The following is a 26457-nucleotide window of genomic DNA, read 5'->3' on the forward strand; positions in this document are numbered from 1 at the left end:
CTTCACTCCTTGCTAAATTGCATAATTGGTGCGCCGTAATTAACCGACATCGTGAACGCCGCGCAGTGTGCTTGATGATACAAAATAAATTTCAATGTATTATTTTTGGACGGAGAGAGAGAGAATCGACTCGACATTAAATCTCGATTACACACACGGAAACGAGGTTTCCTCGACTCTTTGGAGTCCCGCGCTTTGCCGCAGCCGTTTATCTTCGACTCGGTCGACACTGCCTGCTAAAACGGAACATCTCGTGCACCGAATAGCGCCGTTCGCCGGCGCGTTCCTTTGTAAGCAACGACGATGCGCGCCTATATATTCGACCAGGGGAATCAACTGAATACCAACTAAGAGGAGCCAATCGTCTCCACCCGGCCATCCTCGTATGTGGCGTATTCTATCGTCTCGCTAGAAGCCAACTACGGTCTTTCTCGATTCTCTTCCGTTAGACAACGTTCCACAGTAAAGCAGAAAGCTTATCTTCGGCGCGACGTAACAAGTGTGTGTGCGGATGCCGCGTTCAATTTTAGCCGGAAATATGCTGCAATTTATTGCAGTTAACTTTTTCTGTTAAAACAATACATTTTCTTGACTCAAAATTTTTCTAACAAGAAGATACACGCAATATCTTATATGTTAATACTTCAAAATAATACCGACTATTTTAATTTACCTAATTTTGTGAACATAATTTTCTTAAAATTTTGATATCTATTTAATTATTTTGTTTAATTAATCAGATGTTTATTGATATATAAAGAGATCGTAAAATTCTCAACAAGAATTGCGACTTAAGGCGAAATTGGGCAAATTCAGATAAATATTCTAAGATCTTATTGAGTAAATTCTAATTAATTTTCGACATTCCCCGAGTCGTTAATTAAAATTATACAGTAGAGGAAATTTGAATGGCGAGGCCGTTAAGATTATCACGACGATCTAGTGAGTCTTTCAGCCACCCCTCGGTCACACTTTGGTATCATTAACACCTCCGCCGTTTACTCCGTGGGACGCGCTAATATCTTTCATTCCAATGAAACACCTCCGCGGAAGTTATAAATTTCTCTCGCGTTGTCACTACGATAGCGCTTCATTTGCAATGAAGCTTTCCGGAGCACGACGTTACAACAATTATTCGATCAATCTCGCGTGCAGCAAGCATTGCAATTGCAACGACGATACGCAGACTGCGACAGTAGCCGAACAGCAGTGGGAGCGAGCACATTGCGCGAGTGACGAGATCTCTTCTCTTCCGTCGCCGGATTAAGATGGGAATTTACTTCCCCCGAGTTTCCATCCACGGGACAATGGAGTCCTGTGTCAAAGAGCAAAGTTTGATCCGACACAGTTACGCGCGCCCGCGCGTTCGTCAAACTTGGTTCGTCGCATTCCGGGATAGCTGCACTTCCGAGCGGCCTTCGTTGCACAACTCCCATATCGTTCAGAGAATTTTTCTTTCCTCTCTCTTTTTCTCAATTTTTCCGGCTCTCTCTCCTTCTTTCTTAGACTATTTCATTTCGCGTGACGATGAACCGACAACTGTGTCGCTTTTAGAGGACGCGATGATACGTACAAGGGCGACGCTCGGCAACGTTATGTTATGTCGCGCGTTTGCCGTATTTGCGGATGACCGACGGGGGCGGCGAACTAAGTGACGGTAAACGAGCCGCAGTGTCACCGATATACAAACATCGGGAAGGAAGGAGGGGATGAGGATCCATCGACGGCCCGGTTGGCGCGGAAACCAACTACCGTCCGAAACTACCGTCAAAGAGAAGAGTGCCTTTGATCCGCTGGTGTTAAAATATTCCTAAGCGCGTCCGGGTTCGATGGATGGATTGGCGCGAGCCGACGCAAAATGTCGTTTACATGTCGTAGTTAACGGCAATAGGCAAAAAGAGTTATTCAATTAAATCTGTAAAACTGTCAGTCTCTTTGTACGCTTTATACGTTTCAATTTCGAAAGCTCGCGCTTGAACGCAGGCAAATAAAGTATTTTATCTCGAAAGGATTACAATGAAATTTTAGTGAGATGTTTCGTATTCTATAATATCAGATCATAATTCAGCTCTAATACAGACTTTATCCTACAAAATACGCTGTTTTGATGTTGAAAGAATGCTTTGCGATGATTTGTGCTAAATTTGTATTAAGAGTTATCTCGTCGCTCTTTTCTTATCGCCCAGGACAGGTTTAACGAATATAGTATAGATAGGCTTGTATTCAAATGGAGCAGTCAAATGTAAACGGTTTCAAGCTGAGAGTAGGTGTAGGGAAATCCGCTGTGAATCTTATCTTAAATCTTGAAACTTTTCGGTTTTATTTCTCAACTGATAAAAATAGTTTTTAAAGCAAAACAGTAAAAATAAAATCGAAATGTTCTAAGATTTAAGATAAGATGTTTCAACGCTACGTCTGGCTTAAAGTCGTCTATCTTGAACTGTTCTGTTAATGAATCAGCACTTGATCCAAGTGTATATTAGACGCAGATCTGTTTAACGCTCCGTAAAATTTTTGCTTCATCCTTTCACGCTTGATAAACAGATGATTCAAGAAAAATTGATGAGGAATCGGCGGATGCTCCGATAAGCGAGAAAGCAGACTGATCCGCAGATTCCGCTCCTGCGAATACTATAATACAACGAGAAATTTTCAACAACCACTTACTGTCCTTTACGCAGAACGCGCCGATAATCCAGAGCGGAAAAAGCGGCACCACGAGCACATTCAAGTGTCTCGCGTTCGCGTTGTACCGCAGACTCCTCCCGTCGTGCGGCCTAAGGTAAATCATGATCGTTCCACGTGACAGCACCGACGCGGCACGATCATAGCAACACCGATCACCAGAGAACGTCGTCGGCGTACATCCACCCGCACTGTCTGAACACACACTGACTCAAACTCCTTTTCTCGCGCCCGGAGAGAGAGAGAGCTCTAATCGAGTTCGGAGCACGGACGGTGCGTCTGTCGATTATCGCGCGCGCGACATCCGCACATCCTTCATTCCTTTGCCAACGGATTCCCGGCGGGAGACGAGAGAAACCGGTTGCTCGGACGGATCGCGCGCGAGCACTGAGATCCGGCGAATTCGTGATGCGTCGCGCGCGACGCACGGCGCGCTGAAGGAGGCTGCGCTGGACCACTGCGAACTCGGTAGCTCTTGGCTGCGGATTGCGCACGATAGATTCCTCCGATCGGAAAATCGGATCGATCGCGCGATCGACGCACCACGCGGCAGTTCGTCCGTCGCGGAAATGCACTAACGATCTGTGTTCGGTGTATCCGGCACCTTCGCGCGTTTAAGCATATCGCTTATCCTCTCCTTGCACTTCTTCACCTTTTTTTTTTCTTGACCAACACTTCGATTTTCACATGGTTTTCTAATTCCTTTTTCCCAACCTTATTTTTATCGCTCTTGTTTTTTTTTCTTATGTTATCCAAGTTTCTCTCGAAGATCTTTTTTTTTCCTCGAAAGATCTTTAACAGTTCTCTCTCACTACCTCGTTGGTCTCAACTTTTTTCTCGCTTTTTTTTTTTTTTTTAATTTGCCCGTTCACTCGCGTCCTCGATGACACGTTCGATCGGCACGTTTCAGCGCTTCGAGCACAGCGACGTGATGCGCGTCAGCGTGATTTCGCACTCCCTCCACGACTGTATCGGGCCGAACCGTGTGCGGCCGCCGCGCACTGCCGCTCACCTGCTGCGGCCTCCGCTGGTGCCGCCACCAACGCGTCGCCGTGAACCAGCCGACGTTGTGGGGTCGTCGCCGTCGTCGTCGTCGCCGCCGCCGCCGCTGCCGCCGCCACCACCGCCGTCGCTACCACCGCCGTCGCTGCCACCACCGACACCCTCGATCGAAAAGCTCTTCGTGTTGTACGCCCGCGCACACGCTTTACCTCGCATGCGTATTGAACGCGACCGGCGTCTCTCTTTCTGCCCCTTCCACTCGGCCGCGTATCCGTACGCGCCGCTCTTCCTCTTCGCCGTTACTGTTGCTGCTGCTGCTGCCGTTGCTGGCAGCAACTGCATCAGCTTCATGCTGGTCGTCGCTTCTCTGTCAAGAGACGAGTTCACTTGAGTCCTCCATTGTCCTTCTCATCATTTTACTTTTCCAATCAATTTTATCTGGTTCATGTCATTTCTTTACTATTAATTTTCTAATATTGTTAATTGTAGTATTTTTTTTAATATCGAATTTGTTCAATGTAAATTTTTTATATATATTTATTTGGCGTCGGTATTTTATTCATTACTTTCTATTCTGTGATATTTTAGACTTTTATTGTTATTTTATTTGTTAAATTATTCATTTGACAGTACTTGCTTCAGAATAATAAAGCGATTCCTCTCTTCTGCTATTTCTGCACGACGTTACTTCTTCCCTTGAGACGAAATCGAAGGAGTCGAGCGGTGAGGTAGATTGAGTGAATGCGAACGAAAGGAAGCTTAGGGCTTGATTTTGAATGTGAGTAAATTTGCGATGTCATTTGGAGCCCAAGTGCGCGCTCGGCAACGGTTCATTATAAAGGAAATTGGATGCGACTGTAGCTTTTTTCTCCGTTACATCCGGTTCTCACGGCCCGCCCTCTACACTTTACGCGTTGTTGTTTGGCAGCGCATAACAGTATGCGTCGTTTTTATCATCCCTTCCGTCTTTATAATCTTAAATCGCATTCAATCAAAGAAACATTCCGATTGGATATTCAGAGAGATACGAGGCGAAACAACAAATTATCTGTGTTGCTTCTAATTATATACATGCCATATACGATCCAAATGCATAATGGTCTTTCATTTGCAAAATGCAACAAGTGAATCCAACTTTCTATAGCTCACGAGTTTTCGCATTGGCTTGCATAACATTCCGTCTTTATCTTTTTTTTTCTCTTGCTACGCGCATAGTAATCTTTGCCTTCGTTTCCCATTTGCATCCTCATCCTTTCACGGTTCACCCTACAACGGGGTTCGATACGAAAGTCGATCTGATAGAGAAAGTTTTCTAAAGAAAGGAACGTGTGTCGAGAGTCTTTGAATTGAGATGAAAGGGACCGCGGAACTTTCGTTAATTTTATCCCTCTCATCGACCGGAGCTGCGGCTTATGCTCCATTGAATTCAGATGTTCGCTAGTTCTGTGTGCTAATCCTTTCTATGTTATTGCAATTCTTGTTTAATAGAACCGTCAAATTTTCAATTTCAATTGCAAACAATACATTTGTTTTCAAACATAATAGCGCAGCAAAACGTTGATCTTACTATCATTCAAAAATTTTTAAATCATAAAAAGTATGAATATGCATTTCAGACGAGCGAATGTAATATTTTCCGTCATTTCAGAAAGATTCATACAAGTTAAAATATTTAAAGATTTGAAAAGGCTTTTAGAGATTTATATACATGGATGTAGCTGTAAAAGATGGTGAAACAGCTCATTTTTTCTCAGCTATAAAAAAATGCAGTAAAAAAAAAAATAGTTAAAAGCGCCGCATTTGAGAAGAAGTCGCATATAATTGTTTTTCTCTTCCTCTCTAGACATATCTTTTTTGCTACTCTTTATGCGTTCTCCTCTTTACTCGTTAATCCTTACTCTCTCTCTCTCTCTTCCTCTCTTTTAAGATGATTCCCCTGTAACGTCGTCCGGAATTCCTGCGTGCAGCGAGAAATTCTTGAAAAAAAGGAGATCATGGCTGCGCAAAGACTGGAATTTGTTACCAGCAAGAAACATGCATATTTTCATTGTATTACTGACATTGTCTGAACTGAAAAGTCGAATTATACGTGTACATATTCAAGAAACATTGCACAAAATGCAGAGCAAATTATGAAAAGTAAAATGTAATGAAATGGTAACGCAGAAAAAATTTAAATGTAAAAATTCTGCGAACATCAGTTTTTTCGTCAAATATACGTTGTCGTTAATGTGAATAATTATACACTTAATTTGAAATAACCATCGCCGAGTATGTACACATGCTATTTTAACGTATGAAGCTTGCGAAGCATCCGAAATTTGCGGTTAGAAATTGTCTGTTTAGAATACTTGCATAAATGCTGAATTTACGAAATAGAATCTAAATTACATAGATTGTATTTCGGCAGTATAATTATCATACTGCATGCAAAATAATATGTGGATCGATATTGCAATTGCACAAGGAGACTCGCATGCAGCTACTGCGTTGCGAGACTCGCTTTCTCTACGCTAAAAGTGTTCCGCCAAGAAATGATGCTCCATCGAATTCTTGGCAGCGTCCTATATCTGCCGGAAGCGAGCGATGAGGATCGTCGAGATTGAAGGACAAAATTGGACTTCCTACGTGCGAGGCAATACGCAGAATGTATAGGTACTCTGTTACGTGTTTCTCATTCATTTGCAGATATAGACCTTTCTCATTTTGAATATTGGATTATGCTCGCGCTCGACTATTCTCCGCGTAAAGAATAAAAATAGTTAATTAAATTTAAATAGTAATGTTAACCGATCGATTTTTGTTCAAACGCACGATAAATTTTTAATAACGCATTTCAGCAATGATTATTTCAGATTGAGGATTCCAAAAATGGATTTTATGTCAGACAATTTCGCGTGATTTGTAAAGTTTTTGTGTTTATTTAATGAAGCATAAATAATATTTATATTACAGAAACTGCATTCGACTGTAGAACAAGATTCTTAAAAGTAATCATAGGGAAGGAGTAATCATATTCCTGACGCATTTTCTGTCTGTTTGCGAACAGTCGCACGCTGCAACAGTTATTTGAATTCCGAAGATGGGTACGAATATTCGGTATGCGGGCAAAACGTCTTAGATTCAATTTTTCGCAAATGGGTTCTTCGCGGTGGAGTGTAGAGAGAATCTTTCTATATAATATAGCATGAAAATTTGATGCGAAAGAAATTGGATTTAAGCTGCAGTGCAGCGCCAAACACACATCCGCGTGTGCGATATATTGCCCAGGGGAAAGCGCAATGTGTTTGCTACTCCGACGGTAAGCGATATTAACAAACGACGGAACTCGCTCCAATTTTTTACATCCCGATGATTTGTGAATTACAGTCAAGTCGTGCGAATCAATTCGCGCACGGCACGAGTGGAGAGAGAAGAGGAAAAGAGAGGGCGAAAGAGAGAGAGAAATGGAGAGAGAGGGGGGGGGAGAGAAACATATCTCTATTAATTCTATAGACCAATATAGAACAGAGAGAAATTTTTGCCAATTTTTTTCTGAAACTACAACAACTCTCGATATGTGTCGCTAATGGATTAGTGAAGGCTCGTGCCGTGCGCACACTCAAGTACGCTTCAATTTGCGAAACTCTACAGTTAATGGACTCGCGCCATATCGAGCTATTAAATTCCGTCACGCGAACACGAAAACGATATACATAGAGAGAGAGAGGGAGAGAGAGAGAAAGAGATGGAGAGAGGACGAGAGAAAGATTTTGTTTATTGCGCGGATTAGCACAGGTTAGTAACCGGACTTTATTTGCACGTTCGGAGCATTTAATAACACTGTGCGCGTTGTTATTGCGCGCGCATTATCATTCCGCTTCTCACCGTCCACGCACACACTTATGCCGTCGACGCACTCATCCGATGACATTATTATCGAAAAGCGTTTTACCACGGGGGAGCACGTTCGCTCGCTTTTCGCGGATAAATGTTACGTGTGGCAGCTACGTTCCACCTGTGAGACCGAGGGAAAGCGCAGCACGAGAGAGCTCTCCACTCCGCCGTTAAGCGATAATAATAGGCGTTGCCTACATGCATCCACGTAGTGAGAGAGATACGGGCGAGAGCTCGGTAGATACACATATGCCGGCGAGATGCCCAGGAGGAAACAATGCGTCCCGCTGTGCACGTCAATGAGACTCGCGGAATCTCGTTAGCGCTCTAAATCCTCCCTTTTTTTTTTTCCCCTCCCCTCCGGACCCGGGATGCATTTCAAGACACGCATGATATATTCGCGTACCGGGTGGCCTTAATACCGCTCGTAATGTCTTCACTATTCAAATATTATGTATCACAATTATGTATCGCGTCTGCAACACGGAAATGTGTTGTTATGCGGTATGCGAGGAATTTCTTTCACAATACGAAATAACCGCCGAGTTGAATTTCGTCATTTTCCGCGACACAAAGATGAAAATGTAACATTTTAATGTCTCATTACGGGAGGAAAATCTCCGTCGCGTATACTTGACGATGAGATCTTGATTTAATAATGACATCCACGTAGACAATTCGCGCTGCACCAACTTGGACTCGCCGATTCGCAAATCGGATCGGAATTTGAACGCGCACGCGAGGAACGTGACGGTTGCTGCAACGAGAATACGACCTAATGCTCTTTAGAAATTCAAGAATGAACCGATATGTAAGTACGCATGATCGAGTCGCGAATCGAAAATGAATCTTGCACGTAGGGACGCGACGATGATGGCGGCGTTGCTGGTCGCCGAATAAAATTACAGCAAATATTGTACTAATTCCACGTATGAGCGATCGAATAATCGATCTCGGTGGTAACACCGGGATCACTCGGCGCGCGAGAAATTAACGTATTTTAAACGTATGCTCGAGCATCGGCCATATCGAAATTCTCGGAGAAATTCTCGGATATTCCCTTTGGCCAGAACGTATTCTTCAATTCCGCCTTTGTTTAATCCGGCAATCATCATACATCACTCGCCGCGGAATTACGCTGGCGGCGTTGCTGCATTTATATTGCTCTTCCATCTTTTAGTCGCGTCGCCTCTTTTCATATTTTGAAGGCGCGTCTATCCGCGTCCCTCGACGGCTTTATAGTGCGCGGATATTAAATTATGTTAAGTGAAACTGGTTATAGATCTTACAAAGAGAATACCATGCTCTATTCTTTATGAGAGACAGAAAGGGATTTCTTTGTATGTTGTAAAAATTTAATCAACCGTTTGAGAGTGCGCTATCTAACACGATCTCATCGACAATGATCATCTTTGGCTAAAGGACTACCGCGCGATAATCGTAACAATTGTCTTTCGCTGTTCTTCAGCTTATTTTTTGATACGAAAAAATTGTTGTAATTTTGCTCCCATACGTCTGGTACATCTTCTTCGAGGAAGAGCGTTACAACGGGCACTTGCAACAATTCTCGCGACAACCGCTCGTTGTTCTATCTTTTGTCAGAGTTTTTAATTCTCTGCGACGCGGCGAGAAAGTGTCTTCGTTGAAGACCGCAATTTCTCACGGACGAATGCACCCATGGGTGCATTTCGCTCTCCACCATTTGGACGCGCGCGTTATTTCGCGTTGCGCTTGAACGGCAACGTCAATCCGGACAGTCGAGCCAAGGGAATGGAAACGGTAACTAGCCGGTATTCACCCTTCCCGGAAACAAGCCAGAGTAGACACGCGTTTACGCCCAGTTTGTGTTCATTCGAGCGTAGTTGTTCGCTTTACGTGCAAGTTTTATTAAAATTTGCGCATGTATGATATCGAATGATAATACACTGACAAATAATACCGAGATGATTATACATATAAAAATATTTGGAGTACAGAATATTTTGAAATACTAGAACGTGTAATAAAACGTTGCGCAGCTCGTTGAGCTGAATTTGATCGAAGTGGTTTTAACGAAATGAATGAGGCAGCTAAATATCACGTCGAGTGCTATAAAGTACTTCGAATAAAATATAAAATTTTGATACACCAAAAATGTCAAGGTTCGAGGGAAAAATTATTAATTTCAAAGTATTAAAGGGAGCAGTTGTAAGTATGAACAAGAGAATGAAATTGGAGCTTTTTAAACTAGGACATATGAGTTTTATTTAATAGTTCTCTCTGATCGTATCGACGATAAAATTGATAGCACTTTCAGAATTTCGTTACACTAGGATCAAAAAGGTCAATCGAATTTGTGCAATTGTAAGAGTGGAAATTTTTGTGTAGTGGCCGTATTATCGGGTGCAGTATAACAATCGTCTGTTACTGGGCACTAAGCCAATCACATTCCGTTAATGAAATAAAATTTAGTTTTGGCGGACGTGCGATCTTAACTCACTTAAGTTATCGAAAAGATTGATAAAACAAAAAAGTGTAATTGTTATATTTATTAATATTTTTATTTTGTTGTCTACGTTGATTAAACAATATTTATTTACACAAGTCAGAACAAATTTCAAAATTATTTAATCATTCTTTATTATGCTGAAAATAATTGTAATAATTAAATTGTCTGGGGTTTTATAATTTTAATGTTTTATTTATTATCGATACATCAATAATAAAAACGATGTCGTTTCTTTCCATTGAGACTGTCATACTGAACTCATTTTTCAATATTATTTTTCATATAATCTCATGATTGCCGCAATTTAGTACTTACAATAATAACGACATTGTCAGACAAAAACGTTAATAACGTCAAGCTAATATCTCCCGGTCGAGCGATTTTCCTCATTAGTGCTGAAGGGATCGACCTGTCCTTTTTGCCTTATCTTATGCGAAGACCTCTTCTATTTTATGAGGATAAAATACAATTTTGTCATCCTCTTTTGAAAGCAAGATTTTTTATTGCATTGCAATAAAGTAATATCATAAATAAAATATGAATGAAAATAATGGTGAATAATTGTGAATTTTATAATATATACATATTATATATTTAATTATTCTTTATATCTATTATATCTTAATAATTGCGAATCTTAACATTCACATATTTATCGTAATCTATTTTCAAGAACCACATTTATATGATTTTATTAATGCGGTGAAAAGCCATTCTTTCAAGATGAGAAGGCAAAGTTATTTTATTCTCAGAAAACAGAAGAGGTTTCTTAATCTTAATATTCGCATATTTATTATAAAATCGTTGAAATAAAAATGATTTACATTAATATCTTAGTATTTTGCAAATGGTGTGCCTGTGCATTTAAATTATATACTTTAAACAAGAAGACAGTTTCATTTGGCTGTCGCCAACAAGCAGAAAGATGTTTTGTAAATGTGAGCCAGAATAGTTAATAATAAGACTTTGTCTAATGATGTCGGAAAAATAGTTGATCCCACCAATATACAAGATAAAGTTTCGTGTCTTTTATGTCGGATCAAAGAGAGTCCATCTGCCTTCTTCGGTATCACCCCTTTAAAGGATATAAGGCATTCCAACAAAAGGCAGCCTGTATTCAGAAGACATGGCGCAGACAAACGAGAAAGAAAAGAGGATGAGATACGATAGTAATGAGCGGTTTATAGGAAATCCCGTAAAAGTATCTCTCGGATGGCAACATTGGATGCTGCCTAATAGGATCTACAGTTTTCAGATTAACAGACGCTCCGGCAGAATATCAATAGTACAATAGCTGTTTCTACATTCCGAAGATTGTAATCGTCGGTGTTTTTTATTTTTAGGCTACAAAGTTACATGACTTGTTTTGTATACTTTTATGTGACTTTTATTTTGCCTAATGTTATTTTGATCTCAAAATTGAATCTATATCTTTCCGAACAGGATGTATAAGACGATAGTGCACTGCGACCTATGCAAATCGACAGTGTCAAATTGCTAATCACTATTGTATCACATCATTAACCAGCGATTGATCGGTGATCAACGTTGCGTTGCCATTTCGTTCATTTTTCTCGCAACTTTTCGTGAATGCAACATTATTGCGATGTGCGCGCGCGCGCGAGAAGCGTCGTCGTTCTTTGTTTCCATTTGTCTCTTGCGATGCTACCGTGCACTAACAACGTCGGCAAACCTCGTTATAAAGCGCGAGCACACGGCCGCGCGGCAAACGAGTCCGGAACGCGGAAAATACGCGGAATACGCTTGTACGATCACGCTCGCCGCGCGTCATCCCTCTCGTCGTCGATGCAAGCGTTCTCGAGGACCCTCCTGAAATTTTCACCGCACCAGAAATAGCAGACAGCCTCCCACGCAGCCCGATAGCGGCAACGGCTGTTCCCCCATTGTACCGTGTGCAGGCGCGGGAAATATCGGTCTTTAAAGTCGGCGACACGAGCCCTCATGCATTTATGTATAACCGCGGCGAATAGAGCGACCACATTGATCGCACTCGAGAAAAATTAATTGATAGGCGCGCAAGAGATAACCAGGAGAGAAAGACGAAGGAAAAAGGAAGAGAGAGAGAAAGAGAGTGAGAGAAAAAGAGAGAAATACTGTGTAAGCAATACTGTATTTGCCGCGCTCCTGTAGGATTACAACTTCTCTCCTTCTGCCCTACCCTTTGTAAAAGTTCCATTTTCCACAGCTTGAACGTAGCTAAACGAGAACGACCACGCCATTGTATCGTTGATAGAGGTGATCGGTACAAGGAGACATCGGAATATGGAACGAATACATCAAGTACTGAATGCATCAGAGAAGCATTGCACGGGTTTGCAGAGTGTCTTTCGCACAAGTCGATATGCGCGGTTCAATACGATGGAAACGTTCACGATGACAATTAGAGAGGGATTCATCTGAATAGAAGCGTTAACGAAGATATGATTCAAAAAGTTTGCGCAAAGTCGTTATCAAAAAATTTTCTTTAAAAAAATTCCTTAAAAAATCCTTTGATTCAGAAATTATTTATACTTATGTATTGCAGAGAGAAAAAGAGAGGGCTTTAAGCTCACACAAATTAGTATTTTATCACATTATCTATAGAGTACGCATCTCTTTTTAATAATCTAGATGCATAATAATTTGATGACACCAGGTCTGAACTGTGTGAAAGCTTTTCTTTAGTAATGGGAAGTTTAAAGCTACGGTACATAAATTAATAATTCCCAAAAATTCAATTTTTTTAAGCATCAAAAGGCGTGTTGTTGGAAGAAGAGTATTACAAGATAACACTGGTCAACATAATTTTTGTCACAAGAAAACTAATTGGTGATGTTTTTAATGTATATTTTTACACTGAATTCAAATATGAATGCAATCAGATTTGTTTCATCACAATTTTTCTGTGACAGCTATTTTTGATATTACAATTTCAGCGTTTTTAATATTTTTTATATTAAGTAACGGTTTTTATTTATTGTGAATAATGTATGGATATTGAACACTCATTGTTAACAGTTCATAATAACAGCAGACATATATCCTTAGTCTTCCGTAAAAAAAAGACTGTACAAGCTAGAATTCATATTCTGATATAATGAGATACGTTGCGTAACTCTAATTGTGTAATCCTAATATGCTGACTGACTATTGTTGGACAAAGAAAAAAGATGTTCCACAAGTATAAATAACGAATGCCACAAAATTATCGACTGTTACTTTTTAAATAAAGTAGCATACACTTACAATTAGTGTTATTATTTGAGTACTCAATTTTGTCAAACTAAAATTATGTGTTACTTTACCTGATAGAGAAAATCTAAAAACATATTTGATTTCAGCATAAAAAGTACTATTAGATTCACTCATTTAAGTTCCTGTGACAAAAAAAAGTTTATTTTTTTTTTACCAGTGTAATTAAGGAAGAAAGTATTAAAAAATGATAATTATATAAAAACGAATTATCACTTAGATTTTTGTAACAAATGCCTATTTTTTTACAACAACTTTGCAAAAGCTAATCTTTGTGTTTGTGACCCATTTTGAATTTTTAACGAGATGGTCGGGACAATTTAGAATTCATTACTTCCATTAAAACAGAATTAAAAAAAGAGTTTGAAATACATTCATAACGCGATATATAGCTGAAATAAATATAGTTTTATACGCTGTTTTATTTCTCATCGAAATCGTCGAAATCGTCTATCACATTCCAATTTCATTAACGATCTTCCGAAGCGAAGAGGCACTTATGTTCGTTCGTCTTTACTCGTCTTCTCCTTGACCGAACGACGGCTTGTAAAAGGAAGCCGAACGGAAAGCTAACGCACGCAGAAGGAAGGAAGCGGTGAACATTGCTGTTAAACTTCAACTGCGAAACGCGCCGTCGTTCCACGAATGAGTTTTTTACGATGAGTGGTTAGACAGCCGAGAGGAGGCCGTGAGATGACGCGTGGAGCACGAACGCGAGTAGAGATAACAGAGAGAAGCAGTCGGGGGGAAAAGCGGAAAGTGGGAAAATTGTGGGACAGCGAAGTGTAGAGCGGGAGAAAGAGACGCGGGTTGTCGATGGAGGAAAATGCGGGCGATTGTGACGACGGCTGTGGACACATCCCCTCTCATTTTCCTGCCTGCCATTTATCGCTTTTTGCCTCCGTTTTCCCTCCTCGATCCATGACGCGTAGTCTCTTACACGTATAAGCACTCGATCTCTCTCGATTTCTTTTTGTTATCGATCTTTTTCACGTATGGCGCTGGCACAACCGGTAGCCGCTCTTAGCGAATATTTACGTGTTCCTCGCTCTAATATCCGTTTCTTCTTTTCGATACGTGTTTATATACGTATACAATTTAACGCAAAGTCTGTAATGGTTTTCTGCAGTTAATTCGTGATGCAGTACATAGTTATGCGATATTTTGATCGATCATTTTTCCATCAAGATCGCTCAATCAATGTACGTTTAATCGTAAGCTTTAATGTATTTATGAAACCAAAATAGAAATGCAAATTTTATTTTAAGCTAGGACTGTAGAATGATTCTTGCCCAAAGTAATTTAATTAATTATTAATTACTGAATTCTTGTGCTTTTTGCATTGTACATCGTCCCTCGTTTTGCTTTTTGTTAGAAATTTACGGGCGATTGAGAAAAATGTCGTCAATTCTTTATTTTCTTGCGTTTAACGCAAGAAATAAATGGAAAGAAAAGATCCCATTTGATTCCGACGTCACAAATTGACATTTTTTTACCTGCTTACGCTTCCTTCTAACATTTACGTATTTTAGAGCATCGTAAGCATTTTAGAGCTTGTCATTTGCAATATATTGATGTTTTTATCGCGATGGCTTTAAATTTACAAATATCATGATGTTCTACGTAAATAAATCAAGCTTGGAAATATTTAAAGGGGTTTCACGAATAGATATGCTAAAACAAATAGAAATGCTTCATAAACGAATAAGTGGAAAAGTTATTAATGGATTTTGCTTTCTCTATAAGCTTATATCTTAAAATATTGTTTTTAACTTTTTTGGTATTGAATGCGAATATATATGCCAAAAATGCTTGCTGTGGCCGCATAGGAATGCCACCCATAAAACGTTTGTTATGGACAATTTATTTTTCAACCTAACTTATATTTTCCGACCGGCAACTATTTCCCATTTTTATGCTGTCGTAACGAAAGTCTTATTTATATTTTAGCAATTAATTGATGACATCTTGAAAATCAATTATCCAAGATCAATTATTTTGAGCTTATCAGAAGTATTGGAGATTTAAATAAAATCTATTTTAATTTAGATCGAATTTCCGAGTAAAAATATCGAGTCGTGATGGGTCACATCCGAAGTGATCTTGATTTAAGACGAAGTCGATGAACAAGACGGTCGCAACTCTGGCTTGTTCTATCGTTCGATTTACTACTGGTGCTCAACTGATCAGATTATCAATTGGCCCTAGTAGCGTAGCTACTACGCTTATGCATGCTACACACACAGACGCGTATTGCGTTTACTCTTAAATAGTGAGTGTGCGTTGGATTTTTTAAACATTATATTTCGCCACAAAATTAACGTAGTAACATGCAATAAAAAAGAATTTTCTGTGCATTTCACACACGATAAACACAAGTGCTTTTTTAATAACGCATATATAATTGTGTGAAATTTAAAATAATAAAATATAAAACATTAACTATTGTGCAAGAATATATTGTGTAAGAATAAAAATAGACTGATAATTCTGTTTGTTAGTTTTATTTTCACGAAACGATACAATTGAATGTCATGTTGAAAAATGGAAAATAGAGAAAGTAAAGCAGAATCAATAAAACAGAGTTTAATTGAGTTTAAACCGATTCAAACGGGGTCTGACACATCGCCTTTGGGCATGTCGAAAGAATATACGCGAGATCGGCGAAATGTATAACAAATACGAGCGGAATGTTCCCGGCAATAACTTACGTTCTCAAACACGGAGAATGTTGTTGTTGGAATAATCTCCTCCGCTGAGTTCTCAGGTTTATTGACATCAGTCAACGTTGTAGACCAAGATGTCTATGCATATTTGCATATCCGTGCATTCGTACTCGAAAATGTCGACATATAAAACCTAAGTACGCGGATATGTAAATATCTATCATATCTTCACGGTCTCCGCACACCCGCGCGCCTGATTCTTTGCTCTTCCGCGCTGTTGTTTCAAATTTGCATCTTCTTCGGCTTTTAAGATTTTATGCATCTATCTATCTATCCAACTCTATCTATCTTTTTCACTCGGTCTGCTTCCCTACCTCTCGCTTTCGTCAGTGTCGAAACGAATCGAAACGACGAAGCGTGCCACGAGTACCCAATAAATCATCTCCGTACCGGAAAAGAAAGCTGGTCGGAAAGAACAAGAGGAAGCGCCGCGACCGTAGTCGGTAATTGGATGTTACGCGGTGTCATCGTCACGATAATTAGCGCGAATTGTTCTCCTCTCTCCGGTAATTACCGACTCGGCGCGATTGGCGCGAGATCACTCGGAGGCGGAGCAGAATTCTATGAAACGTAGACGTCATATAAGACTCGGAAAGCGGAAAGTATTTGTCGCTATCGAAGGAAAAAAGAGGGAATTTCGCGTAATTACATTTTTACCTTCGCTGATGCAGCAGTAAGGCCGAGATATTCACGCGAGAATATCTGACTGTAATCTTTTTTTTACAATTCTCATGGGACGCATATTGCGCTGCGTCAGAGATAAAAATGCATGCAAATATTATTGTAAAATTAGTACATACAGGAGTGAGTTATAAGGTTTTTCGAAAAGTTAAAAAGTTGTTGCACGAAGTGCTAGCAAACTTATGATTATGTAAACAAAATGAGCAATTCTTGAAATTTTTATTATAAATATGTATTTTTTTTAATAAGCATTTTTCAAAAACTTTTTGATTAAATTTTGTATAGTGCATAAAAATTTGTTTGACTTATACACAGGTGACTTAAATTCTTAAATGTATAGTTTCTAAATTTTAAAGATGTTTATCCGACTTTACGAATAATTACGGCTATGTTTGATTCAAAATTTAAGAAAAAGATATATATATATATATAAATCTTATTAAAAAAGAGAAATAAAACATTATTTTGAAATAAAAGGAGAACGTAAAATCGTACGAATCAAGAGGCAATCAAGTACAATACGAACAGTTAAAGGTTAATAGTTTATGTCATAAGTCTCAGGTTCACAATTTCTCTGTTGCATTTCGCTTACTTTCTCGAACACAGTTATATGTTCGTTGTTGAGCACTCATGTCGCACTACTACTACAAGCCTCATAAAAAAGATGGTAAAGAAGAGTCTTACAGTTAAGCAGCCTGTTTTACTACTATGAGATTTACGAGCGCGGTGTGTAGTTTATTACAAAGTTTAAAAGTGTTGATATTGCTATTGACAATATTTTCTAATTGTTTAGAAGAAACATCGTTAAGTTTGATATTATTATGAAGATAAAATATTTTGTTATTGCGTCTGAAATTATTTTATCGAATTTATCATTTTCAAAGTGTTTCTCTTCGAAAAAAAAATTTTCAGCAATTATTTAAAAAGCGTATAACATGCTATCGTAGAACAATGAGCGTTCCTTTCTTTAAACTTCAAGGTTTTTATGCCGTCGACGATAACTTGTACGCTGCACGTTTAATGCTTCGTATAACGAATGTGACGCTGTTGCGGCAGACAATTTCGCTTGAATATACGCTTTCACTCAACGAGATCGCGGTGAAAGAGCCGAGAGATGGGAAGAGAAGAGAGAAAGAAAACAACGGTAAAAGCCGAGGGCTGTAAGCCAATCGACTACTCAGAAAGCGTTGTTTAGCGATCGTATACCAAGCCGTGCTTGGGCTGATCGGATCAAGCGTACGGCGCGACCTCGAGGTTTTAAGTCTCGTGCATTGCCGGCTTTCAAGCACCCGCCAGTGGTGCACGCGGTGGGGTCGCGCGATGGTTTCCCTCGTCTCTCTTCACCACCGGGCCGGCCGCACCGCGCGCGCCAGACCGAGTTTCGGGAAATAAGTGCCCGTTGTATCCGGTATACACGGATAAACTGCCTGGGAAAAGGAAGCGGTGGGGAGAGACTGGGCGAGCAAGGGTGAAAAGTGGTCGGAGTGGATGGAAACATAAACCGCTCCAAGTTGCAGCGTTGCGTGCCCTTTTTCCCGCGTTCTCGATACCGCAGCCATTTAATAAGAGAGAAGTGTACCTTGCCGCCGGAAGAAACTTTTGTCCCACTTAACCCCACCGAGCAGGTCGCAACCATGCTAAAGTAATTGATAAATTTTCATTTTGGAACATTTGAGACGTGCAATATACTTTGTACGCTTGTTTGAGATATATAAATATGTATTAAAATAAACCAAAATTAATGTAAGGTGATTTTATATTTCAATGTAACAAATCTGCGAAGAAGTGATCTGTATGTTGGTTAATAGATGGTGAAAAGTGATATTTTCCCGTTTTATTAATATCGAAACACGGTTTGCTTCGGTTTTGATCACTAATTTGAATTATCCGATATCACAACACATTAATTGTCACGCCAACCAGTGGCTTGTGTACATAAACTTCTTGATATTTTGTTGAAATACAGATACAACGAGGATGCACGCTGTAAATCGCGCACTCGTTTGTTTAGTATTTTCGGATTATTAAATTTATTTGCATTTATATAAGCAATCGCAGCTTGTTAGTTTTACGGTAATATCGTGGGTGTACTGTTTCATGAATATCAAAACTTCGTAATTTACGTTAGTAGCTTTTGCGCGAAGCACAAGCGAAGCGCGCGCTCGATGTAGTACCTCGGAATATTAATTAAATTCGATATTACTTCGTTAATTAATTTGTCTAAGAGCGGCCGTCGAAGCGCCTTGTCGTGGCAACGTTTCCATGTCTTTACCTACCCCGAGAAATCATCGATCCGCAAGAGGCGGATGCTTTCTCTTCGCGAATCTTCGCGCGTAATGTTTCTCCTTCGAGAGTCGCGCAAAGCAATGTCCGCGATGTTTCACGGAGAAATGTTAAAGCGCGGCTAAAATTGCCGTTCAAACAAGCTCGCTCAGATCTTTCAGCGAATTTTTTTCTTTACCTCTTTGCAAGGCGGTCGACATTTTTATTCGTTTGTTCGCTCTCTCCGTTTTCTCATTGAAACTATAAGACGGAGGCGGGTGTGCGTGCGCGCGAGGCTATAAAACCAGAAAAAACAATGGAAATGTATATTCGTTGCTGTGGTAGAGAACGCGACGCCCCTTTGCTGTCGCCGGCGCCGCAAAATCAATGGCAACGCATTGCCCGATTAAATTTATAAATTGACTATTTCGAGAACGTAGTGACCGGCGATGTGAAACCCGTTCGACCGATCCGTTAACCCGGAATATAGGCGGTGGATAAGGCCACGGCGAATTGAATTCTGAACTAAAATACAGTCGTAAATTCATTCCGCGGTTCTGGGAAGTTCCGCGTTTGCTTCCGATTTCTTCACGCGAATAATTCGTAAAGCAAACAATCATTCTGTTAGAAAATACGTTCGCCATTTGGGGCCGACGAGAAAATAATGGCAACTTTGTGTGTTCCATGTGGTCCCTCACATTGGAGGTATAGTAAATTTAATGCAATGATTGGCTACATATCGGTAATTGTTTTCGAATATTTCTGCCACTTTAAATTTTTAATTTGTTTCAACTTTGACAAATTAGTAAAATCATAGAGCTCGCCAATTTTTAAGCACGCTTTTATATAGCATTTGGGTTACAATGAAAAGCATTCTAAAATATTCCATTCTGTTCTTGATGAATGACGTTCAAATATACTGGCGTTGACAAATGGACGCTCATCGATATAGATTTTCACAATTTTACATTGATATAATGAAATAATTGATATTAATATTACGTCTCTAAACGTTCCATTTTGTTTTTAACGGAGAAATATCCATTTCTATTGATTCCACAATATGAGAAAGGAGCAAAATATATATGGTTCTGTACACGTAGCCAACGAAACCATATCTTAAGAGAAGTCATACTTTCTTAACTGCTGCTTGCCTTTATGTTTATTTAACTCACCTATACCTGTAATACAACCATGTTTGTTGAATAAACGGTATATCGGATTATACTTGAACTCGATATCCAAAGCCAACATCCTCTCAATCGAGAGGGATAAGAGACCGAAGGCAGACCACGGTAACGTAGTAACCATAAATTTCAATAAAAACTGAGGCGGAAACCGATATTTTCTCTGTATCGTCGATTGCTAATTGCGTTCAAGCGCGAGACCACGTTTCCGATCGAATATAAATATTAAATTTCAGCGCGATACCCGGAGATATATAATCGTATTGTCGTATGGGCTAAACCAGCATATTCCCGATATCCGAATATAATCTGATCACACGCGAAATATTTCGGCAAACATTTCCGCTCCGCTCGGAAATAGGATACTCGCGAAAGGAATCGAATTACACGAAATCCTTACGCGCTTTACTTCCACGCTCTCACTTTGCGCGATACCGCTGGGATCGGAATTCGCTAATCGAGTAAACATGACAATCCTCATGCTAACCGAAAATGAAGATTCACGAAAGATTCTTCTCGAGCGTATATCGCGTGCACGCTTTGATCACGAGAGTACAAAACGATTACCAATACATGCAATACATGGCAAGCACATTCGCTTTAATCTCGAAATTATCATTCGCCGACTGATTACACAAGCCGCCGTTCGTTTAGCAAGCTGGTTTGTAATCTGGCGATTGAGAGGACATTACAAAGGGGTCGCATTCGACGAAGCGTAAAAAAGAAACCTGTAATTCGCATTCGTCGCGTCGGCCAGCTTCGTGTCTTTCACAAGACATTCCGATCGGAATTACGACGTTCAATAAAATCGTCTCACGACTCGTCGCGAGATGCTCGCCATGCAAAGCAAAGTCTGCACCAGCTTCATCTGTGATCAACTAATTTAAACTTGTATCGTAACACATTAATAGACAATTTGTAAATTTAAATAGGAAATAAGTTTATAGAAGATTGATTTTAAATTTTACGTTTGATGCAAAATTCTATGTTGATACAATTAAATAATATTTTATAATATGTACAATAACATTTGAAGATATACTTATAATTTTATTTTTATTATTAATCTTTATAAGTTTTTTTAATTATTAATTTTGCGGGAGATTAAATTAAAAAGGTTTCAAATTGAAGACTGATATATTTTCGCATTTTTACTAAATATTTAAAAGATAGATTAACAGTATTAATTTATATACCTTCTCCTGTACTTAACATTATTAATGATACTTTCGTTAGTACATGAACCGCACATGGCGTATATAAGCTCCACCAATTTCTATCCCTTCTAAATTTCCTCGCACGGACCACTGGTACGGGACAAAGTGAATCTCGGATCTGCGGATTTAAAAGCGGGCTCCGGCGTGAGAACTAGCGAAACTACATTCCGTGTACTCGACAGCACTACCACGGTACATCACGCGAAGACCCACGTCTCCGCGTAGCCCGCGGCCTTTTGTGTACCTTGTGCAGCGAGGTGACGGCGAGGGAAGCGAACCGCGGCGTTTCGCGAATGAGCACCCTCGTTTCCTGCGCAACAATCCCCTTTCCTTTCGCCCGCGCACGCATGACAGCTCTCTAAAAAGGCATTTTCTCTCTCTTTCCTTCTCACTTCATCACAACACTTGTTTTCGTTTTGTTCAGCAGTTTCGTTTTGTTTGGCGAAACGCACTTAAGCAGCGTCGCTGTCCATTATGCTCCGATGACGTTGTTGTACGAACGAGTGGCTGGCTGCCCGTGTGCGACCCTTTAACGCCTTTTTCCGGGTGTAATTCTCTCCCCTGTGCTCTCTTCTGTTTGCCAGGAATGCACGTCGGGTGAATACCCGCGTCTCATTCCCGGAAACGTCGAGAGAGAGAGAGAGAGAGAGAGAGAGAGAGAGAGAGAGAGAGCCATAAACAAATGAAGAAACAATGTCGCGCGCTGCTCTCTCGTCAGAATTGAATTAGTGTTTTAATTAGAATCACACAGCCATTATTTGTGATGCGGAAAGTTTTGTTACTCAAGAAGGAGCTTTACATGTAATCTAACGTGATAAATGCGTAAAACTAACATATTCTGTATCAAGAGACATGATATTGTTTTTCGACATGACAAGTTTTTTATAACGGAATGTTTAATGTTACAAAAGATTCCATCTACATTTTTTACGTCGATATACATATTTTAGCAGTATTAATTTTAACGGGTAGTGTTTTATGAAAATGTATATGTATATTACAAAGTGCAAAAATTTGCTACCTAAAAAAAATGTTTCATAATTATTTATATATTCTAAAAATAATTATGTGACTTATTTACTTGCATTTTAATTATATGTGCATAGATGAACGATTTTGAAATGCTCTCTACTACTTTTATTATGAGTATAAAAAAGATAATTAGAGGTTATTAGCGCTTGTAGCAGAAGGTCTTATGATTAAGAAGTTCCCAACATTATCAAGCTTGTTAAATCCGTATGCTATATTTCGTAAAAGTAATTTTTTGCTTGTGCATGACCGTGCAAATTAAAAATTTATTATAAACGTAAATATTTTCTTGTGATGTAGAATAATATGCAAAAGACGATAACATTAAAAAAAAAAACGAAGAAAATTGATAAAGTCAAAATAAAGCCAGAAAACTCCTGATCTTCATGACGCGTGCTAAAAGAAAGTTTGTGGAATTAACTTTATTACAATCGCAGTGGGATTTAGACCCCGATTTGGCCGCACGATTAATTCCAGCTTGGTACGAAGCAAGTTCTTGACGATCTTGGAATATCCTTTATCATTTTTATCGGGCGTAAAAAATACAGAGTAATGAGCGATTAACGAAGATCATATGACCAAGAAGTTTCTGACATTATCGGGCTTGCTAAATCCGGAAGCATATTTCGCAAAAGTCCCCTTTTACCTCTGCGTGACTGTGGAAATCGTAAAAATTTGTTATATACTGTATATTTTCTCTTGAAGTAAAATAACGTATTTGAAAAATAATAAAATTAAAAAAAAAAAAAAAAAACGGAACGGAACGGAACGGAAAAGAAATTTGATTAGAAAATCTGCCGACAATATTTTATAAATTTAATATTTAAATACAATTACAACGTGCGCAAATAAATATGTTTTATTGTAACGATAAAAAATATTTATGATTGTTAATTTCTCTGTTGCATAAAATTACTGAGCGGAGAATCGCGAAGATGCGTATTAATGTATATATGTGACGCGAATGAATAATTTAGAACAAAATAGTGGGACAGAGCGTGCGAAAAATATCGTACACTTTATTATTCGGCGAAGACTCCTTAAATACAATATAATATATTGCGGACAATGGCGCAGCGTATAATTGCATAGGATAGGGGCGCTCATGCTCGATTTTCGTTCGGACGTGACGCGGGTGCGATGCTTATAAATCAAGCCGGCATACAACCGCCATCGTTATATATTTCAACAACGACATCGTGCGCGTTTCCGCGCGCGGGGCACATATCTCCTCAAAGAATACCGAGATCTCTATTCCCAAAGCTGCGGGATCAGCACTGTCCACTCCATGGACGTACGGTCCTTCCTCTCGCTTTCTCTCTCTTTCTTCATATATATACATCTCTTCCCCCCCCTCCTTCTCCCTCCCTCTCTCTCCCTCCCCTTCTCTCTTCCCCCCTCCCTCTCCCCCCTCCCTCTCTCTCTCTCTTTCTCATTCTCTCTTTCTGTCTCTCTTACGTGAGTTTCGCGACAGCCGAGGCGGAAGCGTTCGGAATTTCACTCGTGCCCAGAGCAGCGCGTCCGTGTATGTGCCTATTCTCACATGTGTGCGCGTCCGGTTACGCGTATAAATCCGGTCCACCCGCACGTGAAATGTACAGTGAAGCGGAAGTGGCCTCTACGTACTGCTGAAGCTCCTCCTTCCCCGCCGCTCTGCATCGCACGCTACTTCCTTTCCGCTTTCCTCCGCTATTTAGTTCCACGGTCTCTCCCTCACTCTTTCTCTCTCCCTCCCTCCCTCCCTCCTTCTTTCCCCCCCATCTCTCTCTCTCGTTTTCTCTCACCGGCCCTTCCATCCCTTTCCCACCCTTCTAGTCATACGCTCGTGTGTTTGCGCGCGTAAAAATGTCACTGGCGAACGGGCGCGAGCGCGAAAGCACACGGAACGTTCCGGCGAGCGATTCAAAGAATTGCGTTCGAACGAACGATGAAAAGTTTCGAGCATCCCGCTCGCGCGCGTTTTCCTTTATGGTACACTTGACATAGCAGAACGAGACGAGTAGTAGTTACGAAATCAAAGGGCCTGCTCTCTCTCAGCAGCGCGCGCAATTCCGATTCTTCGAGGTAATTTCCCTCTATTCAAGTGTTCCGCACGATCCCGCACCACGCCGCATCGCATCGTGTTCTACTAGCGGCACCGTGCCGCACCGCGTCACACCGCACCGCACAGCACCAACGATTTCGCCAACGCTGCCGACCTCGGTTTCCGACTTGCCGCCTTTTCGTGAAGTATGCGCGGCTCTCGTAGATCGAAATTTCATTAAACTCCGCGCGACGCGTCTCCTCGACTACTTCCTACGGTCTTCGCTTCCGACTTCTCACTTCCGCTCCCTCGCGGCTTTTCCCGTGCTCTTGAGTTATCCGAGAAACGCGAACAAGGGAAAGTGACACGATTCCGGGGATAACGGTTTCAGAATAACGGACGGAGTCGCGACGAAGACGACGACGAAGTCGCGAATCCGGGCTTTTCGGAATCAGTTTATTTTCCGTGTTGCGAACAACACCGCGAAACTTTTAACGGATAAGCGGTTTACGAAAGAATATAGAGCAACGTCTAACCCATCGGTGTATTATTCAAATCGCATCTCATTTATAACTATATTTTTAAGCAATATAATTTGAAATATGAGCTGAAATATTTTAAGGCTCCTGACCTTTTCGTTACAGTTATATTGAATTATAACGTCAGGAGCGAGAAACCATGTCAAATTTTTTCTTCTATTATACGTTGAAATAAATTAACTTTTTCGCATATCACCTCTCACGTCCGATAATATAGATTGATAAAATATATCAAAGATTTTTCTTTCGATTTATAGCAGATTAATAAATAGCTGTAAATTTTAATCAACTCTTCAAGTAAGATTTATTTTCGCAGAAAATGTAGGATACATAAATTGTGATTTTATATTCATTTAATGTAAACTAACAAATGAAAAAGTTTTCGGTATCTTTATTAATTTATGTTACATAATACACGAATGATGGCGTATGAGAAAATTAGTTTATGTCGATGTATAATGCAGAAACAAAATTCACAATTTCTCGTTCGTGACGTTACATATTTCAATACACTTGCAGTGAGAAAATACGAATCTTAAACATAATTCATCGCATCTGTCAAAGTACCGAATATAGCCTGTTAAAATGATATTTTCTGAATAAATCGTGACACATCGATTTACGGGCAGGCATGTATATTATTCTTAACGCCAGCGCGCGAGAAATATTTTAAACATCTAAGTATGAAAATATACTTCTCGCAACTTGGACGTACGTCTAGCTAGCAGTGACACTTAATTAAATTGCACTCATAGACGTGTTTGTTACTTCTGAATTACGGGTTACTAACTGTCACAAATAACGCGCGTTTTCTTTCAATTCCCGCCGGCGCTGAGCGCAACACAAACTCTCACGTATGTGTGTTATAATAATATCCGAAAAGTTGCAAAAAACCGTAAAGTTTTGACACGGTATTTCACTTTTACATCATTCCGCAGCTGCGGAAGCATTACAGCAAGCGTTATTACAGCTGCGTTAATATATTCGCCACCATAGACTCTGTATAATTAAAGCGGCCTATTTCACGCTCGCTCGTTGACCTCGCGAACTCTTGTCTGGCAAATAGAATAAATATTTCAGCGTTAACTACTACCGGCACACCTGAGTCTAGATTTTGCGTTAACAATATCGCACGTGTGGCTAGTAAACTTTTTATCAAATTGACAAATTGTTAGTGAAGTTATAATCTCGATGAAAGCCGATTGTAATGTCTCTTTATCGCACCTCCTCTTTCTTTATTTCCCGAGAAACATATGAGTTTTTTTCCCTCGGATCTCTAATTTCCTTAATTTAAAAGATCTTTTTTCGCTCTCCCGCCTTTTGCACTTCTGCACCTGCTTCTTCATGGGCTACGCAATACGGATTTTCGTTCTCACGGGAGTCTACTCGATCCGAGGAAATCGAAATTTCATTAATCTTAGTCGTTTTCTTTTCCTTTTCGTACTTTCCGTCCATTTCCGCAGCTGCTCCGATCCGGTAAGCAGTACATA

The 26457-nt window shown here is 40.0% G+C and overlaps 2 protein-coding genes across 2 annotated transcripts in view; one reads left to right on the forward strand and one right to left on the reverse strand.

Moving 5' to 3' along the window:
- The window catches only part of LOC105672893 (neural cell adhesion molecule 2), a 197873-nt gene extending 193762 nt beyond the window's left edge, over positions 1-4111 (reverse strand). Inside the window, exon 1 of the mRNA XM_012368141.2 lies at positions 2668-4111. Coding sequence (XP_012223564.1) covers positions 2668-2791 — 124 coding nt within the window. The 5' untranslated portion in view covers positions 2792-4111. The remainder of the gene's footprint in view (positions 1-2667) is intronic.
- Positions 1-26457, forward strand: part of Dhit (Double hit) — a 216330-nt gene that overhangs the window by 82994 nt on the left and 106879 nt on the right. The gene's annotated exons all lie outside the window — the stretch shown is intronic.

The sequence above is a fragment of the Linepithema humile genome, chromosome 4 (assembly GCF_040581485.1).
Source record: "Linepithema humile isolate Giens D197 chromosome 4, Lhum_UNIL_v1.0, whole genome shotgun sequence".
NCBI classification, from domain to species: domain Eukaryota; kingdom Metazoa; phylum Arthropoda; class Insecta; order Hymenoptera; family Formicidae; genus Linepithema; species Linepithema humile.